Here is a 22,805-nt window from a genome sequence, read left to right as displayed (position 1 = left end):
TCCTTCAGGGGTTTTGCTCCCTCGCCTCCCGCAGAGGAGGGGAGGGAAGGGGGTGAAGGGGGCCCTGGAGGGGAGGTGGATGTCAGGGAACTGCCATCTGAGACGCAGGAGGTGAAAGGGCTCACGGAGGGTGAGAGAGACCATTCAGCTGAGGAGGGGACCAGCAGGGGGAGAAGTGGAGTTCCAAGGGAAAGTGAGTCGGAGGGAGGGCTCAGAGACACTTCGAGCGAAAATAGTGGGGAGGTTTCAGGACCTCCTGTAGGGACACCCACTCCTCGCCGGAAACTGTCACGCCGAGAGTCCAGAAGACGCGTTTCCGTTAAGGAGCTTTTATGCTGGAAGAAGTTCCGTAAACGCCCACTGTCCGATTCAACGAGCGACTGATGGAGCCATGCTTAAGGAGCTCCGTCAGAGACAGAGGTTTGTGGACTTAGCCAAACTCTGAGGGACTAGGATTTTACGCACAAGCAGCTCACCATCCCATCACACATACATAGACATAGACATATTTATTTATATTTATAATATTTATATTTATATAGAAAACTGTGCACTGAGCTTCTGTTTGTACTTGTCGCATTCTTATCACTTATTTGCCTTTAGTCTGCAAGCTGCTTTGAAGGCCTAAAAAGCAGCATAAAAATTTAAACAAATCGCCAGAAGGTAGCTAGTTAGTTGCTTGCTGCAGAGATGACAAAGTCTTGTAGCACTGTAAGGACCAACTAATTTATTGTGACATAACTTTTCATAGAGAGCCTACTGCAGACAGAAGCTCTCTCATGCATACTGCAACTATGGCATGCAAAATTTCCTGTATCTGGGAAACGGCACTGTTAGGGTCATAGATCATCTAGTCCCAACTTCCTGCAATGAAGGAATATGCAGCTGTCCATATGGGACCAAACCTGCAACCTCTGCGTTATCAGCCCCACGCTCTAACCAACTGACCTATCCAGGCTGACAGTGACAGGCAATTGTTTGTCAGCAGCCTTACTCTGAGTATTTTAAGACTAGCATTGCCACCTGCAGAAACCGGAAAATCTCCCCAATGATAAGTACCAAATAAAAATACAATAGCACACACAACTCACCGGTTATTTCAAAGGTGAACTTTGTAGAATCTGACGGCGTTCGCTCTTTGGAAAGAAGCTGAAAGTGAGCTGGTTTCTTGGGAGTGATGGCTGGAGCAGGAAGATACCAATTTTTCCTGCAAGAAAAGGTTGTGTTGAAGATTAATGTGACTCTCCAAAATGGCATTTTTGAAGTACTTTAAATTACTGCTCGGTATTGAATCTGTCCAACTTAAAGACTCTGCGCGACACAACTGGTCATAGCACAGCGTCAAACACGGATAGGTTTGAAAACTAAAGTTATGGCCTTAGAGCCAGCCACAAATACATAAAGTAAATCCAAACGACTATCTTCATCATATATAAGAACAAAAACAAACTTATAAAACCAGACATGTTGGAATAAATCTAAGTTTTGGTTGGCAGGTGCCCAAAAGAAAAAAGAATTCTACTTTAAAAAATCCAAAGTTTTCCTAAAAGCTTATGGATTAATCCATTTTCCATTACTTTCTATGGGAAAGCATGCCTTGGTTTTGGAACGCTTTGGTTTTGGAACTGACTTCCAGACCGGATTATGTTTGAGAACCAAGGGACCACTGTAAACCTAACCTAAATAGCAGTTCACTGTTTGTTTGTTTTTAAAAGCATTACATCCACTCTCAATAGTACATTGAGGAGACGATGTTACCAACTTGAATAAATAGTTCACGGGAAGGATCCAGGGAAATCCACAGAGAGGTGCATCTTCCTCGCATTTTGTTCTAATGGAATCGTTGAGTTCAGGTATATGAGGAGTGATATGAGATATCCCGCCATAGTCAAGCCCATTAATCCATATTCCAGAATCACTTTTCGCCAGCTGCCCATCCAGGCTATGAAATCTTCGACTCATGTGCTGGAAAAGTGACCCAAAAAGGCTCGGCATAAAATTTTGAATCCAGGTTATCTGTTCAGCAGACTTATTATGACCACCCACAAAGACCAGCCTTAAGGATTTGCACACACCATACAGTTAAAGCACATGACTTCCCCCAGAGAATCCTGGGAACTGTAGTTTGGTGAGGTTTCTGGGAATTGTAGCTCTTGTGCAGGGTAAAACTACCATTTCCAGGATTCTCTGGGAAAAGCTGTGTGCTTTACGTTTATAGTGTGTACACAGCCCATGTGGTACCACAGAAGCAACAATTTTGCGAAACAAGAGTTTACTTTCCATCTTCAAGGGAAAACCAACTACCAACTTGGGTGGCGTACAAAATATTTTGCAAGAGGGCATTACAGAATGCTCTGTGGGTCTGAATGTGGCCAGCTAAGAATGTATTTGGAGTTTATCCAGAGACACTATAGAGCCCTGTAGGTATATCGGAAAGTACAACTAATCCGGAATGCGGCAGCGAGGCTGGTGACTGGGAACGGCTGCCGAGACCATATAACACCAGTCCTGAAAGACCTACGTTGGCTCCCGGTACATTTCCGAACACAATTCCAAGTGTTGGTGCTGACTTTTAAAGCCCTAAATGGCCTCGGCCCAGTATGCCTGAAGGAGCATCTCCACTCCCATCACTCCAAGGGCCTTCCGGCAGTTCCCTCACTGTGGAAGCGAGGTTACAGGGAACCAGGCAGAGGGCCTTCTCGGTAGTGGCACCCACCCTGTGGAACGCCCTCCCATCAGATGTCAAGGAAATAAGCAACTATTTGACTTTTAGAAGACATCCGAAGGCAGCCCTGTTTAGGGAAGTTTTATGTTTTATCACATATTATTATTATTATTATTATTATTATTATTATTATTATTATTATTATTATTAACATTCTGTTGGGAGCCGGCCAGAGTGGCTGGGGAAACCCAGCAGATGGGTGGGATATAAATAATAACAATTATTATTACTCCAACGATTGAATTAAGACATACAAATCAACCTTCAGGGTTGACCTATAGCTGCAAAGAATCGTACTAGACTAGCTGTCATGAGAACCTAAGTCTGAGAAGTGTCAATAAATACTTTCCCTTCGGGGATCAATGGGAACTTACTCAGACTCTAACGAGCAATAAATGTACATTTATCAACTTCTGAAGAATATATCAAGGAAGAAATTCCAACTTGTTCTCAAACGGAACCAAATGTTAGTTTCTAAACTCAAACTACTGCAGTTCAAACGCAGAACTGCACAAAAAGTCATGGACGGCTATGATAAATACATAAAAGATTTAAAGGGTTGGGAGATAAGTGTTTCACTACAGCATCACCCCCAGGTTCCTGTGTTTATCTCTGGTCCATTTCAGTGGCTACACAGAGCATTATGAGCCAGCAGTTTCAAAGACTTGCTGAGTTTCCCTCATTCACCACATCTTTCGTTAACAACTGCATGGATAGCCCTCTGCAGCATCAAAACGGTTCCTTACCTGAAGAAAGATTCGCTTTGGTCTGGGGTTTGCAAAATCTGAACTGAACGGGAAGAAGATTCCACTGCAAACCAGGACGAACATGATTGCAGAAACAGTTGCTAACGTTATTATTGACATCTTTGTACTTTTGGCAAGGTAGATGAATTTAAGCTGGAGAACAGGAGGAGAAAATAACAAAGATAAGAACACTTCATCTATAAAAACACATCCCGAAAAACCAACTAGTGAGCCTGCAAGCTTTTGAAATTTAGGTTTATTTAATCGCAAAGACTTCTTCCAAGCACAACTCTGCGTGGCAAATCTGGATGAGGGCCAGTGATGTGACAAAGACCACATGGTTTAGGGGACAGGCAGATGGGAGAAAGGGATCTACCGGCAAATCTCTGGGCAATTTAGAAAAAAAATCAGCTCCCAACTGTTTAACAAAAAAAGGCTTTTCTCTCTAAATTAGGCCGCTCAAATGAACAAAGCTTGGGGGGAAACTAGGAGTGGTACCATTAATGAACTGCTGGGCACATGTGCAGAATTCATTCCTGTTTCTTAATTCTAAGGCTAGGAACCTGGTTCCGTTCAGTGGGCTTTGGGGTTCCAGCAGAAAGAAAATAAAAGAAATCTGGTCTGCCTATATCTGACTTATAAGTATCATATTTAAACAGAGATCTGACCCAGGGCCTTTCATACCTCTCCTTTAGTAAGGTCAGGAGGGAGCAAACTAGCATGGTATTTACTAGTGAGCAGAAAGAAACATTCTGAAAATATCAGCTTTTGTTAAAATATAAGAAAATGTTCCTGCTCCTTAAGAGTTGTGAAGATAGTACAGTGGTACCTCAGGTTACATACGCTTCAGGTTACATACGCTTTAGGTTACAGACTCTGCTAATCCAGAAATAGTGCTTCAGGTTAAGAAGCACAGTGGTACCTCGGGTTAAGTACTTAATTCATTCTGGAGGTCCTGAAACTGTTCTTAACCTGAAACTGTTCTTAACCTGAAGCATCACTTTAGCTAATGGGGCCTCCTGCTGCTGCCGCGCCACCGGAGCACGATTTCTGTTCTCATCCTGAAGCAAAGTTCTTAACCTGAAGCACGATTTCTGAGTTAGCAGAGTCTGTAACCTAAAGCGTATGTAACCTGAAGCGTATGTAACCTGAAGTAACACTGTATTGGCGATGACTGGTGAAATCTAAGATGCTAGAGGGGTTCTGTGCAGAATTTCCAGGGGTTGCAAGTTGGGGTTATGGTTCCTTACCCTTCCACATAACTTAATGGGCACAATTCATTACGCTAATTCATCTACATAATTTGCATCTATTCCAGCAGAAACAGCAGATTTGCTGACCTCCCAGCGTCCCGCCGAAAAAACAAAAATTCGTGAACGTAAGCAACCTGCTAACATTGTTTTGTGTGGACATGTTAATTACTCTATTTCGCAAGAGGGAAAACTTAAAAAGCAGCTAATTGAAGCACAGCCCATGGCAAATTGCAATTCACGCGCAAGCTCTCGGGCCTTACAGTTTTCACAGCTTAAAACAGAAAGATGTAGAGAAAAATGGTCTCGGAAAATCCATGGTCACATGCGCAAAGAAGCCACATGTATTTGCATTTTTATTTTTTGAAAACACAAGAATCGTCACAGCATTTTTTTAACCTACAGATCAAATGAATATAACGAGACTTGCTTCCGAGAAGGCATGCCTAGGACCGCACTGTGAATCAGCTGAACTTGTAGAACACAAAATATTTCTGAAAGCATTCTTACAAAGTAGGAAGACAGAAATATCGTCGCCAAAACGATAAAAGCAGCCACGACGACATCGGGTGGAATTTCTGAACCAATGCGTCCCAAGATGGGAATTAACATTTCAAATATAATCCAGTTGAGGTATAACGAATAGACATGTGGAATAAACATTCCCAGGAGGTAAACTGCTAGAAACTTCATTGTGGCACCTACATTGAGAGAGGAGGGGGGAGAGAAGAAGTAGCTGGCAATATAATAATAATAATAATAATAATAATAATAATAATAATAATAATAATAATAATTATTTATATCCTGCCCTCCCCAGCTGAAGCCGGGCTCAGAGCGGCTAACAACAATAAAAGTAACACAGCATTCTAAAATCAATTCATTTTAAAATCAATTCAAAATCAAATTAATGGCAAACATTGGGCAACCATTCTGTGAAGTTTACCAAAGGAGGGGGTCAGACTGTGCCTTAATAATAATAAAATTTTATTTATTTTATATTTTATATAGAATTCTAGACCTTTCTTCAGATTTAATGTTCTTTCACCACTAACACCAGGGCTGCTGTGCAAGCATGGGCAAGCATGATGAATATGAAATTAAATATACAAAAGTCCACCCACAAAGCGTTCCCAGGAAATAGTCCGTTAAGCAAGCATTCACGCAACAAGTCCACGAATCCCACCGAGTTCCCTCCCCCTCCTGCCATGGTTTCTTCCTAAAATGGCTGAAGCCAACCAGCAAGAGAGATGAAGGAAAGACTGATCTGTCCAATCTCTCCTGCTCTCCGATTCATCCAGTCTTGCTCGCCGCCGCCCCCCCTGTGATTTCGGTCCAAAAATGGCTGCCATCGGCCAGTGAAGAACACCAAGTAAGGAAACAGGCAAACTCTGGCTCTTTGGGTGTCTGAATCTGCGGAGTAGATTGTGAGGTTTGGGCATAATTACTTATGTCTGCCTAAGTGAATTTGCAGATAATTTGCACAACAAGTTGCACTAGCAGAAGCTTTTTGCAAGATTGTTGCTATTAATGTTTGATGTTTTATTTTGTTCTTGTATGCGTTGGAAGCCACCCAGAGTGGCTGGGGTATTATTATTATTATTATCATTACTATTACTATTCCCCAGCTGTGAACATTTCCACTAGAATTTCTGCCATAGAAAGTCATAATAATTTATATAGGAACACCCTTAAGTTCTTTGCAAATATTATCTTTTTGCAATCCTTACAAGAACTCTCAAAGACAAGTCTCAGAGGTATCACCATCACCATACCTTTTTCTTTCAGTTCCTTATAGGTCATTAATTTTGTGAGCAGCGGAAACACAATCCATATTGCACTGACAAATGCTGAGGAATGTCCTAGGTAAGTAAGCAAAGCCAACATAACTGACCAAAAAACAACTGGAACATCAAAGAAGAGCTCTCCCAGGAACTGTTCGCTTGTATTCTGGGAAAACAAAACAAGCAGACAGAAAAGAGAGGCAAATTTAAATGTCTGTGCATTATGAAATGTCAGCAACAAACGTTCCAAGTTTCTTAAGAAGCAGACTGGCAGAGCAGTTCTGTGCATATTTGCTTAAAAGTCAAGTCCCACCACGTTCAAAGGAGCTTGTTCTCAGGTAAGTGGATAACCACCTCCTGTGTTTTTCTTAATGCACTTCTTAATTGCACTTATACAGCCTAGAGAAATGTGCTGTGTTACACAGGGCAGGATTCAACAGTCTCAAGCTCAAGGACGTCCAATTGCAAAAGACTAATTTTTTCTGACACACACACTCAAAAAAATCTTTTTGGGGGGCGGGGCCAGGAGAACTCCCAGAACAGCATGCAAGAAGACGAAAGGGGGGGACTGTTCCACCTAGCAAGCCAAAATGCTTGTTTTAATGTAAAATTGAAAGAATGTGATTAAGACTGCTGCCCCAGACACCACCAATATAAAGCTTGAATTCCTGAGCTAGGGGAATGAAGGGCACAGCCCATTTGTTGCAATTTATAACATCTTTATTTATTTTTGCACAATTGCCAAAGTTGTTATTCTATGAACAGTAACTGGCTCTAATTCATTTAATACATTACCCAACACAGCCAGACTGGAACGGCATAATTAGATTTACTCCCCCACTTCAGAATGAATGGTGCCTATAACACAGAGCTTCTCCGGCCAACGCACTGCCTGTGGTTTCTCTCATACCCACCCACCCACATGAGGCAGCATGCCAAACCTGGAGTTTCTGGATCAACAATTATTAGGCCGATTGCTGAATCTGTGTAAGAGGAGACAGAAAGGAACTTGGCTCCCGAATCTTGCAACCTGGAGAAGAAAGCAGTCCAGTGCGCAGCCGACAGAATTAAGCTATGAGTTTTGCATCTGTGGGACGCGGGTGACGCTGTGGGTTAAACCACAGAGCCTAGGACTTGCCGATCAGAAGGTCGGCGGTTCGAATCCCCGCGACGGGGTGAGCTCCTGTTGCTCGGTCCCTGCTCCTGCCAACCTAGCAGTTCGAAAGCACGTCAAAGTGCAAGTAGATAAATGGCATTTCCATGCGCTGCTCTGGTTCGCCAGAAGCGGCTTATTCATGCTGGCCACATGACCCGGAAGCTGTATAGCGAGGCCAATATAGCGAGTTGAGCACCGCAACCCCAGAGTCAGTCATGACTGGACCTAATGGTCACGGGTCCCTTTACCTTTACATCTGTGCCCAATTTAAGGGAAGGGGCACAGCTCAGCAGGGCAGCACATGCAGAATCTCCAATGAAAAGAAACAGGTAGCAGGTGATGGGAACAACTACTGCCAAAGACCCCGCAGAACTGCTGCCAGTCGGTGGGAAATAATGGATTAGACGGACCATCAGACTAAGTCAGAATGAGGCAGTCTTGTGACTAAATCCAACACACAGTTAGGCAGGCTTAAATCCCTTGGTTTCAATGGGATTTGTTGTTGTTTAGTCATTTAGTCGTGTCTGACTCTTCGTGACCCCATGGACCAGAGCACGCCAGGCACTCCTGTCTTCCACTGCCTCCCGAAGTTTGGTCAAACTCATGTTTCAATGGGATTAAGTTCGCCTAACTCTGTGCTGGATTTAGGCCTATACAGTGGTACCTCGGGTTAAGAACTTAATTCATTCCGGAGGTCCGTTCTTAACCTGAAACTGTTCTTAACCTGAAGCACCACTTTAGCTAATGGGGCCTTCTGCTGCCGCTGCGTCGCCACCGCACGATTTCTGTTCTCATCCTGAAGCAAAGTTCTTAACCTGAGGTAATATTTCTGGGTTAGTGGAGTCTGTATTCTGAAGTGTCTGTAACCTGAAGCATCTGTAACCTGAGGTACCACTGTATGTTTATAATTAAAGGAAAACCAGAGAACTGCTATTATTTCAAGTCCTACATTTTTGCATGCCACACTTACTTTGTAATAGAATGTCTTGGCTAATGTATGCAAGAGAATCAGTCCAGCCACAGCTGCAGTTCCATACAGAAGAACAGAGGCATGGAAGTGGGTGTACCAGAAAAGGGAGCGTCCGAGGAGAGAGATGAACACGGCTATGATAAGGACGCCAATCAAGACAGCAAGCCAACTGAGGACTGAGAAGCCAAAGGCGATGGCAAGTTCCTTCAGATAACTCACTGCAGGAAGAGAAAGACATGAAGCCCAGATCAATACGTTTCTTCTAGCTGGAACTGCTAAGGCTACAGGATCCAAACTAGGCACACATAACCAAAGGAACAATGATACCTCTCTTTTCAGAACTGGGTGGTAAATGGCCAGGCCTCAATTGGATCTCAGCCAAGGTGTATTGGTTGCCTTTTCAAATGAGGCCAACACGTGTCTGATGCTCTCTCTTTAGTGCATCCCCTCCACCTCCTGCAGTTTAAAACTTGTTAGCAGCTTTCTTGGTAAAGTGCGTTAAGCGCAGCAACGAAAACTAAAAGCCAATTTGGGGTAGTGATAGGAGATGGGAGTCCAGGGAGTTGAATCTCCACTCAGCCATGAAGCCTGCTGGGTGACCTTGAGCTACTCACTGCCTCTTAGGACTCAGCTAGGTAAAGGTAAAGGTAAAGGTACCCCTGCCTTTATGGGCCAGTCGTGTCCGACTCTAGGGTTGTGCGCCCATCTCACTTAAGAGGCCGGGAGCCAGCGCTGTCCGGAGACACTTCCGGGTCACGTGGCCAGCGTGACAAAGCTGCATCTGGCGAGCCAGCGCAGCACACGGAAACGCCGTTTACCTTCCCGCCAGTAAGCGGCCCCTATTTATCTACTTGCACCCGGGGGTGCTTTCGAACTGCTAGGTTGGCAGGCGCTGGGACCGAGCAACGGGAGCGCACCCCGCTGCGGGGATTCAAACCGCTGACCTTTCAATCGGCAAGTCCTAGGCACTGAGGCTTTTACCACCCGCGTCCCTAGGACTCAGCTACACAGCTGCAAATAAAATGCTTTAAGAGTGTTGTAAAGTGCAATATACAAATGTGACACTAGGAGGCGATGGCGAGCTATGTCAAATTCCATACATTTCCCGAAACTTTTTTTAAAGAAACATTTTCATGGCCTTTTTTTTTATGTGTCTAGATTCCACCTTAGTCTAACCTACCTCACAAGATTGTTGCAAGGACAGAATAGAGGGGGGGTGGAGTGTGTATAGGACCTTGAGCTCCTTGGGGGAAAGCTGGGAAATAAATAAAATGGTAAATAAAGGCTTAAGAGAAAGCTATAATCATGCAAAGGGCCCGTTTGCCTGTTCATAAATGGAATTATAACCAGTACCTCTTTTTCTAAGTTGCAATGTTTTTCTCCCCAGATAAAGAAACGCAACGGCTGTAACGATATAGTTCATAATGGAGCCGACACGAGCTGGGTAGGACATAACGAACATGCCAAAGACGTCAAAGAAGACAACATTTCCATGTCGATATTCATGAGATTTGGCCAGTTTGTCCGACTCCGCTAAGTACTTTAGCACACCCAAAATATTGTCACCTTTGGAAAAAAATATGAACATATATTTAGAATTCGTCTCTCTCCCCTCCCCCCCCATTGTTTTCACATAAAATTCCACACGTGGCATTACAAAACAAAATAGGAATTAGAACTTTATGATCAAAAGGAATAAAAACAAAAAACAAAGGAAAGTGACCCTATAACCGGACTTTATGCAAGCATTCTATAAGAACATTACAAACTGAAACTCTTAAACTAAAACGCTATGTATTTTCTCTAAAATGTAGAGCAAACTAAGGCAAAAAGGAAAAATAATTCTCCAACTGAAACTCAATGCCAAGAATGATAAAAGAAAGCAGATGAAGGCGTAACCAGGAGATAGCTAAAAGTATGTAAAATTGGGGTGTAAAATCTATAAATTGCCTTCACTGATTAAAGTATACAATCCAAGTAGTGTAGGCCGCCCAATTCATAGAGTCAATTAATTCCCACCCACCCCAATGATATTTTGGATTTCCTTCCCCACAGGTTTGATTTCTTTGGAATACTAAAGCATGCCTGTGGCTTTGAGTTGTAACAACCAGCGTGCAAAGCAATGTTTTGATTTAAATTGCTATAAAATCCCTGATTAACTCGGAGGACCAACCTGCTCTCTGAATAGAATCTGTCAGAATTCGGTCTGCTGTGTCGTACTTCGTGTGGTAGATGTAACCATTTTCAATGAAAGCCAGGTCTATCCCTGTCGATATAATTTAATGGTAATGTGATCAAACTAAAAAATAGCCAAGGTGTTATTTGACTAAACCAAATAACTTTCCACAAAATGAAATGAATTGCTTATATACCCATCTCTTTCCCCAAGTGCAAATTTGCATGTTCATCCGTGACCTCCAGCCTCCCCTCTTCATTTCTCCTATGCCCAGCACAGAGATCACCGTCTGAATTAAGTCAGAGTTTCCTGTTGTGTCTGATCAATAACAAAATAAGCAACAAATGAAACAACTTGGGACAAAATGAGTCTCTTTTGCAAGCCCCCCCCCCCCCCGGAAAAGTTCTAGTTCATAACTAGTTCTAGTTCTGAATTGATTTTAGAATGTATTTCAATTAATTGATTGTGATTTTATGTAAACTGTGCTACCTTTACTGTTGTTAGCCTGGCTCTGAGCCTGGCTCTGGCTGGGGAGGGCGGGATATAAATAAATTATTATTATTATTATTATTATTATTACTACTACTACTACTACTACTACAGGGCAGGCCAAAGCTCTTTTCTAGTGTGTTTATTTAAGCTTCAGTTAACCTTCACCCCCAACCTATTTCTTCAGATTTGCTATGTTTATGGAGGAACTGAACATTTTTTTGGATGGTTTTGCAGCATTAATGACCAAGCAGAAACTGTTTCCTGCAATAGCACCTTGCCTTTATTTTGATATAATTTAATACACAAGGTGGAAATTGCCCAACAGAGATTTTTGTTTTGTTTCTTTCACGTATTTTGCATAGAGCAAATGTAAACTGCTTTGCTTAACCAGTGGTGTAGTAGCTCCAGATTTTGTGGCAGAAGTCCAAGAGACCTCCACAATCCAGTGGTCCCCCCCCCTAAAAAAAAAACCCCAGACAGGCAATGACAGCACCAAACTGTGGTGTGCTGCCGACAAAGGCTGAACCCACCTGCCACAATTTACTAAAATGTTCTCAAAGTGACAAAGGTTATCAGCAAGCCCAGCCCATTCAGTGATGCCTGAATCACTGAATCGTGGTGCCCGGGAAATCACTGAAGCAGTGAAGGGGCACAGAGTCCTCTTGGCTTCCCAAATCACTACTATGACGCCATCACGAACCCCGTGACCCGCCCCCCCAAGTGCCATTGGATTAGCCAAGTTCACTGTGACGCTTGTCACATTGGGGGAAGTTTGGTAAACCGAAATGCTACCAGGCAGCTGCAGGCTTCAAGTACAGTGGTACTTGGGTTACAGACGCTTCAGGTTACAGATGTTTCAGGTTACAGACTCCGCTAACCCAGAAATATTACCTCAGGTTAAGAACTTTGCTTCAGGATGAGAATAGAAATCATGCTCCGGCGGCACGGCGGGAGGCCCGATTAGCTAAAGTGGTGCTTCAGGTTAAGAACAGTTTCAGGTTAAGAACGGACCTCCAGAACGAATTAAGTTCTTAACCACAGGTGCCACTGTATTTAAGACCAACCACTCCACTTTTATTTTAGAGTGCTGTTAATTACTTCTAGACAGAAGTTCTAGTCATAACAGATAACACGCTGCTACGGTTTGCAACTAGGGCTGGGCGATAGCTGGTTTTCAGCATCGCAATATACCACCAGCTAGACATCACAATACAGTGCTACCTCAGGTTAAGAACTTAATTCGTTCTGGAGGTCCGTTCTTAACCTGAAACCGTTCTTAACCTGAGGTACCACTTTAGCTAATGGGGCCTCCCACTGCTGCCGCCGCACAATTTCTGTTCTCTCCTGAAGCAAAGTTCTTAACCCGAGGTACTATTTCTGGGTTAGTGGAGTCTGTAACCTGAAGCGTCTGTAACCTGAAGCATATGTAACCCGAGGTACCACTGTATACCAATATATCACAATGTCTGAAATAAGATTGGGATAGCTTCACGTTTTTTCCCATCTCGTGATTTGCCCCTGCCTGCTCTGGTGATTCGCTACCCCCCTGCAAGAGGCAGGGGAGAGCTGAGCCAGCAGAGTCAACAGGGGCTGCAGGAATCGAGAGAAGCCTTGGCTGGCTTTGCGGTTTTCCCTGCATTGTGATTTTTGCATAGCACACATGCACCATAATTTGCAATATATTGCCAGGTCAAAAATTAAGAAACTGATATCATGATATGGACGTCAAACCAGTTTTGACGATACAGCGATATACCTGAAGAAGCATCTCCACCCCCATCGTTCTACCCGGAGGCTGAGGTCCAGCGCCAAGGGCCTTCTGGCGGTTCCCTCACTGCGGGAAGCAAAGCTACAGGGAACCAGGCAGAGGGCCTTCTCGGTAGTGGCACCCGCCCTGTGGAACGCCCTCCCACCAGATGTCAAAGAAATAAACAACTGCCTGACATTTAGAAGACATCTGAAGGCAGCCCTGTTCAGGGAAGTTTTTAATGTGTGACATTTCAATGTATTTTTAATCTTTGTTGAAAGCCGCCCAGAGTGGCTGGGGAAACCCAGCCAGATGGGTGGGGTACAAATAATTTTTTATTATTATTATTATTATTATTATTATTATTATTATTATTAAACTGAAGGGGGGAGCCTTGACTGGATGGTGTTCTTCTGCCCAGCTCTGCCAGCCTCTGCCTGCAGCGAGGCACCAGCTTTTCTGTCCCCCGTGGCAGAGCCACTAGAGCCAGAGTTGACCCCACTGTCATTATTTGACTGATGTCTGTCTCCCTGCCTTCCACTCTGGTTGGTGCGAGCAACAGGGTTCTGGATATAGCAGCAGCTCTGGTACAGAATCACACCTCACCACTGCCCTGATGGGGTCTGGATTGTCCTGGAACAAGATCAAGAGTCTAAGTGCTTTCAGGTTGCAGTTTATTGCTGTTGGTTCGAAATCTGTGCACCCTGTGCCCCTTTGCCATTAGTTATATTGCCCCAGGAAAGAAATGCCTGAAATTCTTTCCAGCGCTGGATGGCTAAGCCTGCGCCCTAACGCTCCAGATCACACGTTTCTGTCTGCACGGCTCACACAAGAGAACCATCTTTTTCTACCTTCTTTCTTTCATTCTCCTGCACACACAAGGAAGCAGAAATAATGGCCCAACCAAACGGTTAAGCAACTTACCTGGAATGTTGCCGAAATCTCTGTAAATGCGGAAATCTGTTTCTGCAGGGATAATGCCACTCTGAAACACTTCCTGAGCCACAACACAACCAAAAGGGTGCTTTGCAGCAGAGATATATGCTTGCACCAGCCAGGGGTTTTCAGGTCCTGGAATAATTAGGAAAGAATTGCAAAATGAAGAATTGCCTGTTTTTAAATTTGCGCTCTGTATTTGATCTGTAGCTTGCCCTATCACAAAGACACAGGCTTGACTCATACAACTACATTTATTTGCCTGGACCTCTCAATCCCATACTGCTCAGTAGCATCTCCACCCCAATGTTCAGCCCAGACACTGAGGTCTAACTCCGAGGGCCTTCTGGCGGTTCCCTCACTGCGAGAAGTGAAGTTACAGGGAACCAGGCAGAGGGCCTTCTCGGTGGTGGCGCCTGCCCTGTGGAATGTCCTCCCGCCAGATGTCAAGGAAATAAACAACTATCTGACTTTTAGAAGACATCTGAAGGCAGTCCTGTTTAGAGAAGTTTTTAATGTTTGAAGTTTTATTCTGTTTTTAGTCCTCTGTTGGGAGCCGCCCAGAGTGGCTGGGGAAACTCAGCCAGATGTCCAGGGTATAAATAATAAATAATGATGGTGATGATGATGATTATCCAGAGAAGGTCTTCAGAGGACACAGCCAGGTGCTCAGGGGAATCAGGGACAGGAAACCTTTCCTTCATGGACCTCCTTTACTTACCTTAATGTTGAAACTGTAAGGTGGGGGTTATTATGCAGAGCAAGAAACTGCGTTGATGACCCCTGTGTTTTTAGTTCCAGTATAAAGGTAAAGGTAAAGGGACCCCTGACCATTAGGTCCAGTCATGGCCGACTCTGGGGTTGCGGCGCTCATCTCGCTTTACTGGCTGAGGGAGCCGGCGTACAGCCTCCAGGTCATGTGGCCAGCATGACCAAGCCACTTCTGGTGAACCAGAGCAGCTCACGGAAACGCCATTTAGCTTCTCGCCGGAGCGGTACCTATTTATCTACTTGAACTTTGACATGCTTTCGAACTGCTAGGTTGGCAGGAGCAGGGACTGAGCAATGGGAGCTCTCCCCGTCGCGGGGATTCGAACCGCCGACCTTCTGATCAGCAAGTCCTAGGCTCTGTGGTTTAACCCACAGCGCAACCCGCGTCCCTAGTTCCAGTATAGCTACAGGCAAATACAAATATTCCCCATATTTGGATTTACAGGAAGTAAATTGTGCTGGGCCCAAAGACCTTTGAGCTTGAGGAAGGGTCGAACAACTGATACTTCCCATTGTAGCTCCTTTGTGCTTCCCCAAAAAATTCTGCTTCAGAGGGTTGGGAGACAGTTGGGAACAGATGGAGATGGGAAATGCATAGAAGCTTCCACTGGATCTCAACCTCTTCCATAAACATTTTATTTATTCATTTTTATTTTATTAAACTGATATCCTCCCAAGGCAGCCCCAGGTCCTGCTATTTGAAAAAGGGGCTGCACTGAACCCAATCCCTTTAGCTACACCCCCCATCAACTGTGAACTGTATCGATGCTCAAATTGTTTCCTTGTAATCCAAATTTCAGGGATATTTGCATTCATAGCAATACTGGAACTAAAAACACAGGCAAAAGTACTTCTGAACGAACTACTTGCTCCTTTGTTTCATTGCCTGATGGGAGCAATGTTTTGATAAATTGACTATTTTTTTTCTCTCTCTCCATAAAAACCTTCCCCAGAGCACTTTACAAGGTCAGCTGAAACAGTAATAATAAAAATAAACAGCAGTATTCAGTCAGCAATCATACATCCATTCAAACAAACAAACAAACAAACAAACAAACAAACAAACAATAAAAACAATTCAATCAATATAAAATAATCCAATAGCAGAGAAGGAAAGATGAACTCATTTCTAGTGTCTAGAATTCTATTTGTGTCATTCTTTGAGTCAGTGTTTGCAAGAATAGCAATAAATATTAACATACTGGAACACGGGCAAACTTCCCAAACCAAATTGCTCCTGGTAAATATGCCTCCTACATTGTTCTTGTAATAATGCAGGAGAAGAGAATACTTGAAATTGCAGTGAAAGATACAGAGATTATTAGTGAGACTCAGAAAAAAGTTAAGCATGTGCAGAGGTTGCTGCTTAGATACTTAAACTTCTTGTAATCACCCCGAGGCAGAAGCATACACAAAACAGAGCAAAACTGTAACTGCAGGTTTATCTACTGTGTAGGAGTAGATTCCTGCTATACCAGAAAGGGGGAGGAGGGGATACAAACTGAATAGAACTTGTTTAGACGGTGTTTAGACAGGTGTTTAGACGGGTAAAGATAAAGCAATTTATATGCGTTGTATGTGCGAGATAATATTGTGCCACCAGGTGACAACGTGGAGTCCCGGTTTTTCTCTACCTGTTTTCCCTGTTTAAATTTACAACACTTTAAACCGAAACGCGTCTTGATCCAGCCTCGATTTCTGCCATTTTACACAGGCCTTATGTAAGAAATTCATTCACTTTTGCTGATCTTTCAAACATGTTCCCGTTTAATACAGAAATTTTGGCACATCTAGAGTTGCCAAACCAGTTTAAATGCTAGCTGGAACATCAAGGGGCTGAACGGTTTAATATTAACCTTCTCTGAATATCAGATCAGATGACTTAAGAAGAAGGATAACTTCTGACTGTGGGGGAAAAACCTGATTTCCGCACCTTTAATTTTACACCTGTTTGCTTTCGCCAGAGCCACGATGAAAGTTCAACTATATGATAACATTTTAAACTTAATAATAACAACAATGGATTCTGCATCAGTTGTATTCGAGTAGAGTTTTGTTTTGGATTTGTTTGTTTTATTAAAAAAAAAGCATGATAGGGGATACATGATAGGGGATATTAAGCCTCTTACCTGTCTGAAACACAAGTTCTTTCCCTCCTACTCCAGCAGCCTCCAGATTAATAAATGCTCTAACTGATTTAGCCCAGGGGTGCTGAGTAATGAAGCCATGACTAGCCTTGATGAAACAAGAAAAAACAAGAGAGGTCAAACATGGCAAAACATTTGAATCAGCGTCTCATCACACAAAAGCAATTCTGGTTCTCACAAAACGTTAGGAGACAGTGTTGTAAGGCAAGGAAATAACTTGTCGCAAGAGCACAGAACTAGTTAAACTGCAAAATGTCCGACGGGGCTTCTGTGCATTCCCATTGGCTGCTGGAGCTTTCTTTTGAAGGCAGCAAGGGGGCTGGGGGGGCATCAAATTTTGGCCTCGCATTGAAAATGCTTTAAGCGTTTTGAAAAATAGTTTGAATTTGCCATAAGCTCACCATCTAGTGTCACGTTTGTACAATGTGCACTTAAAACACACTTAAAACATTCTATTTTCAGCTCTATAGCTAGGTCCTAGGAATGCTCAAGCCTTTAGAGCACAACATCAATAGCTGGATCCATTTCAATCTGCCTCAATTCAGCCTTGTTTGGGGACAGAAACTGCTTTGGTTGCCCTGGTTGGGTGGTCAATCCTGGGTACTGGACAGGAAACCTGTGTCCCTTTCAGTTCTGCTACAACTCTCAGCCACTTTGAATATTATTGATCACAGTAGTCTTTTGGGTCAGCTAAAGGAGACGGGTACTGGATACACAATTTATGCATCAATTGATCGGTAGCTCTGATTACTCATGGAGGTTGGGTGTCAAAAAGGAGGCACTGGGAGACTTACAGTACTTTTCCGTGTATAAGACTATGTTTTTTCCTCTAAAAACCATGCAAAAAAGTGGGGGTCGTCTTATACATGGGTAGTGCATAGGGTGGACGTTTGATTGGTTGCTGCGGAGGCTACTGGGTGTGTTATTGGTTGCTGCGTCAATGGGTGGTGTTGATTGGCCGACGCTCCAGCAGTTGGGCGGGCGATTGGCAGCTTCTGCGGGCAACGGGACAGACGGGAGGCGGATTTTGTGACCCGTGTGGGTGAGCGATTTTTGGCAACCCCCCCTTAAAAAAGCTCAACAACCCTGGGTAATCCCCTCCAATTTCTTAAATTTGAGCCCCCCAAAATAGGGGGCGTCTTGCTAGACGGAAAAGTACGGTATTTACTTAAAACGTTTTATCCTGCCCAAAAGTCACCCACGGCACACAGTAACAAGCAAAACAGTGCCTTCCCTCAAGATTGCAGTGCCATAGTCCTTGCAGCTTTTCAAGCTCTATACCAGGCACAGAGGAGCGTGCGTAGGGTGTGTGGGGGTGTGGAAGGCGAAGATTGCCCAGAGTTCATGAGCTTTTTTTAGGGGGAAAGGCCAATGTTGTTGAGATTTTTTGGGAGGGAAAGGCCAGAATTGTTGAGCTTTCTTTAGGGGAGAAAGGCCAAAGGAGTTCCTGAGCTTTTTTTAGGGAGGCATTAATTGTTGAGCTTTTTTAAGGGGGGGAAGGCCAAAGTTTTTCAACTTTTCTTTTAAAATAATTTTTATTAAGTTTTCCATTTTAACAATCCAATCAAATCACATTAAATATTCCAAATTATACACATACATATCATAAAGTCCAAATATTTTGCCAAATTATAAATTTTTGTTGGGGCTTCCCATGCTTCAAGTTCAGTGGGGTCCAATCATCTTATGGTTCTACTGCCTTGAGTTTCCAATAGTTCCTTCTTTAAAACTTCCTGCTGTTATCCTTCTTTCTTTCATAGCCTCTGAGCTGTTCCCACAGGCGAGTTGAAGTGAACAATAATATGCTTCTGTGTGAACTTTGTATGACTCTCCTCTTTTTTTTTTTTTGCAACTGGTAAGTCTTTTATTTGCAGTATGTCCTCACACGCTGGTATTTATGCTGAATCAATCCAAAAGACCTTCTCTGGTAGCAGACGCCATCTTCTCTCAGTACCGATGAAATAAAGTCTAGGCGTTTGCTCATTAATTTTCTCAGACAGGTTGCACCAAACATTAGTCTTTCCAGAGGTTTGCCAAATCGGACTTGCAATACAGCTATAATAACAAAGTAAGAGCTCGCCTCTCCCTATGACTATTAATCTCTGCAACTCAGTCTGTCTCATAATGGCGGATCCTGATTAAATAGCGTCACAGGAGAGTCTTTTATCTTCTTCCAAGTATTTCAAAGAGCAAAGGCTTTACATAATGTTATTATTTCCACACTGTTTATATTTTCCAAGCTCACTTGCTATAGATAATGTAGACGGTTCTTCGGGGGGCAGGGGTTGTTAGGTATTATCGTAGTAGAAACAGAAAAAGTTTTATCCCCCCTCCTTTCCGTTCCGTTCCAACATACCAGTTTAGATGTTATTCTTTGATGTCATCTTTCTTCCTCCCGTCACTCTTGGCACCTCAGTGGCTCTAGTTGGCAGATTAATTACCCTTTCTTCGCCCAAAGCATGTCCAAAATTCTTAAATCAAATTTTTTATCTTAAAGTTTTTCAACTTTTCTTGGGGGGGGGGGAGGCTAACAATTAACTGCAACACTAACATGGGCGCAAAACAATAAAGCCAACAGACGTCGGAAGCAGACTACAAAAGATTGACCTTATGACGCTATGTAGGGACAGAGCGAGGAGGGCAAGGGTCAGAAACATTCAAAATACTTTACTTTTCTTCCTGCGATCGATAAGGGTCCCGCAATCGCCCAAGAATCTACCTGTCGATTGCGGTCGACCGGTTGGACATCACTGCTCTACACGAAACTGCTGGGAAAGGATTTGGGGTTTATGGTGCCAACAGTATGTAGAGGACACCAGAGTTGCTGCAAAACATGGCAGTGCCCAAAGTAAGCGGCTCTTGCATTCACCCTTCCTCCGCTTCTTCTACTGCCCCTCCTCTGAAACTTTTTTAATGTATTGATGCTGCTAACGCCGTCCTGTATTCTTTTCATTGACTGGCTTCAGGTGGGAGCCAATCTCACTGTTTTCATACACATTGTTAAGTCACTCTGAGGACCCTCAGAATCAAAATATAAACCAATATTATAAAGAAATGCAGTTGTTTTGTTTTTTGATTTGTCATTGATTTTATTGTTTCATAAATCCACGCTTACCTGCAAGACACTCTCTTCTGCACCATTAAACAGGAATATGACAGCATGCTGCAATGGTTTGGGTGATTTAGAAAGGGTGTGCAGTATCTCGAGCATCACAGAACAGCTGACTGCATCATCGCTGGCCCCTTAAAATGAAAATATACAGAGCGCAATCAATTTATGTGTATTGATGCACAACTGCTGCATAATTTTTTAAAACCTCATTTGAGTAAAACACCTTAAAAAGGTTTCCTTTCAACCTTGTATTGTTACATGAAAACACCCTAAGAGGATTATGGAAACAAAACGAAGAATTTCCTCCCTCCTTGCCAATGGTGAGTGCTTGAAAGCGCTTGGCATAAAATCAGATGCAGTCCTTCCTTTCGTTAGCATTTCAAAAAGCAAAAGGAAAATGACTGTGTAAAAGCACAAAATTATCAAGAGAGTTCTGAGCCAGGATGGCCTTTGACATTTTAATAGTTTTATAAAACTACTGAGCGTTTTTTAAAACAAAAAAGCAAACAAACAAAAAACTACTGTGCAAAAATTTCATTACCCAGATTCAGAAAAGTTTGTGGGATAAGCCTTTGTAGGCAGGTTAAGTCTTGTTAACAAAATTACGTTTAGGTAAGAGGTTTTTTGCCTTTTATAAAATGTTAAGCTGGATAACCAGTAAATTACAACTAATTTTAAATCTGCAGAAAAAGTGAAAGTGTGTGGGGGGGAATGTATACAAATTCACCCCATTAATATAAGCTTTTGAAAAGTAAAAATATTCTCAGCGTGCTGTGAAGCTGACGATGTCTACAAAGTACCCAACAACTAAGATTTACAAAGCATTTAAGGTAAAGGGACCCTTGGCCGTTAGGCTCAGTGGTTTACACCACAGCACCACTTGCGTCCCTTTTACAAAGCATAAGCAACTTTAAATAAAATATTTAGGCCAGCTCAATAAATTGCATTTGTGGAGAATTCTTAGAAATTTCTCCACCAGAATCAGTGAATAGAAAGATCTGGGCCTTCGCTGGGGTCCACCTCTTAAATAAAGGGGGAAACACAAATTTCTTGTGAAGCGGCAGCCCCCCCTGCCCCCATTATACAAAATTTTTCTGATGTTACCTACCGACAGTATGTGGTACGGAGTCAAAGTGGCAGTTGGAGAGCACCGAATGCTCTGCTCCAGTCCTGGGTTCCAGCTTGACCACGACATTAGTAATGTTGTCATAGTAACTGGTGAAGCCTCCAAGAAAATCAATACTGAAGGTGCCAGTGGGCCTCTGGATATCGACAGAGATGGTATGGACATGACTGCTTTGAGTTTCAATAGCTTTAACTTGTTCCAAGAGGTAGTTGACTGTGAAGATTTCGTTTTCCGGACTTCCAACTGCTCTGGGACCAATTGCAGTAATGTTTTCTAGGTAAGTCCTGTAGGAGACCATAACAGGGCATTAGAAGAATGTATTAAAACCCACAAATGCATGCAAACTCAGCTCCAAAAGAGCAGCTACTCCTTAACAGGCCATTGAAGAGAAAGCTAGATCTGTTGGTGTGAACAATGACATAATTGCAATAACATACCTTAAGCTATTAGGGCATGGGTAGGCAAACTAAGGCCCAGGGGCCAGATCCGGCTCAATCGCCTTCTAAATCCGGCCCGTGGACGGTCCGGAAGTCAGCGTATTTTTACGTGAGTAGAATGTGTCCTTTTATTTAAAATGCATCTCTGGGTTATTTGTGGGGCATAATAATTTGTTCTCTTTTTTTTCTTTCCAAATTATAGTCCGGCCCCCCACAAGGTCTGAGGGACAGTGGACCGGCCCCCTGCTGGAAAAGTTTGCTGACCCCTGACAGGGCAAATGGGGCTTAACGTTCCACTGACTACCAGAGAAGGAGAACAAAATGTCTGTTCAGCAGCTTAGACTCCATGCACCACTGAAGACAGGCTAGAAATATGTTAAATAGCAGTACAAATATGGGCACGTTACTGATTATAATACTTCAAAAGAACAAGAGGGGACATCAAGTGATGCCCACCCACCCAACTGTGCAACAGATTCCTGCCTGAGCAAATAGGTCTTCCCTTTCTTCCTCGGCCGCCCCATAGCCTTCTGTGCCCCCACACCAGAATCTCCTCTGCCAGAAGAAGAAGAAGAAGAAGAAGAAGAAGAAGAAGAAGAAGAAGAAGAAGAAGAAGACATCCGCTCACACAAAACTTGGATGGCACCCAATGTTTACAGTGATTATGCCCAGAGATTTTTTAAAAACCCATTCATATTTCATGAACACTGGAATCTGGCAATCTTCCGCCTATGTGGGGTTATTCTATTTATCCTCACACCAATGTGGACTACCTCAAGCCCACTCAGTGAGTTTCATACTTAACTGAGGATGTAACCTAGGTCCAACTCTGTATTAAATATACCATATGTATCTTTCCAAATACACAAACACACCCTAATATAATAATAATAATTTATTATTTATACCCCGCCCATCTGGCTGAGTTTCCCCAGCCACTCTGGGCGGCTCCCAATCAAGTATTAAAAACAATACAGCGTTAAATATTAAAAACATCCCTGAACAGGGCTGCCTTCAGATGTCTTTTAAAGATAGGATAGCTACTTATTTCCTTCACATCTGAAGGGCGGGCGCCACTACTGAGAAGGCCCTCTGTCTGGTTCCCTGTAACCTTACTTCTCGCAATGAGGGAACCGCCAGAAGGCCCTCGGCGCTGGATCTCAGTGTCTGGGCTGAACGATGGGGGTGGAGACGCTCCTTCAGGTATACAGGACCAAGGCCGTTTAGGGC

The 22,805-nt window shown here is 43.3% G+C and overlaps 3 protein-coding genes across 8 annotated transcripts in view; 1 reads left to right on the top strand and 2 right to left on the bottom strand.

The window, feature by feature from the left end:
• Positions 1-22,805, bottom strand: part of PLGRKT (plasminogen receptor with a C-terminal lysine) — a 231,538-nt gene that overhangs the window by 120,713 nt on the left and 88,020 nt on the right. The window lies entirely within an intron of this gene.
• Positions 1-22,805, bottom strand: part of ERMP1 (endoplasmic reticulum metallopeptidase 1) — a 63,933-nt gene that overhangs the window by 34,962 nt on the left and 6,166 nt on the right. For 5 of the 6 annotated variants that reach the window (XR_008328268.1, XR_008328269.1, XM_053371918.1 and 2 more), the window contains exons 2-13: positions 21,121-21,422; positions 20,016-20,143; positions 16,883-16,988; positions 13,971-14,117; positions 10,805-10,897; positions 9,985-10,197; positions 8,632-8,849; positions 6,497-6,671; positions 5,232-5,422; positions 3,472-3,624; positions 1,763-1,965; positions 1,092-1,207 (exon numbers count right to left, since the gene is read on the bottom strand). Coding sequence is in view for 4 of the 6 variants with exons in the window: in XM_053371918.1 (XP_053227893.1) it covers positions 1,092-1,207; positions 1,763-1,965; positions 3,472-3,624; positions 5,232-5,422; positions 6,497-6,671; positions 8,632-8,849; positions 9,985-10,197; positions 10,805-10,897; positions 13,971-14,117; positions 16,883-16,988; positions 20,016-20,143; positions 21,121-21,422 (2,045 nt within the window). In the remaining 2 variants the exon portion in view is untranslated. Of the gene's footprint in view, positions 1-1,091; positions 1,208-1,758; positions 1,966-3,471; positions 3,625-5,231; positions 5,423-6,496; positions 6,672-8,631; positions 8,850-9,984; positions 10,198-10,804; positions 10,898-13,970; positions 14,118-16,882; positions 16,989-20,015; positions 20,144-21,120; positions 21,423-22,805 lie in introns of all 6 variants that reach the window. The other variant, XM_053371919.1, reaches the window with a different exon arrangement.
• MLANA (melan-A) overlaps positions 21,329-22,805 on the top strand; it is a 39,521-nt gene continuing 38,044 nt past the window's right edge. Inside the window, exon 1 of the mRNA XM_053371930.1 lies at positions 21,329-21,415. The gene's annotated coding sequence lies outside the window, so the exon portion shown is untranslated. The remainder of the gene's footprint in view (positions 21,416-22,805) is intronic.

This window comes from Podarcis raffonei, chromosome 17 (assembly GCF_027172205.1).
Source record: "Podarcis raffonei isolate rPodRaf1 chromosome 17, rPodRaf1.pri, whole genome shotgun sequence".
NCBI lineage: Eukaryota > Metazoa > Chordata > Lepidosauria > Squamata > Lacertidae > Podarcis > Podarcis raffonei.
The sequence above is the reverse complement of the archived record's forward strand: the minus strand, read 5'-3'. Positions and strand labels throughout refer to the sequence as shown.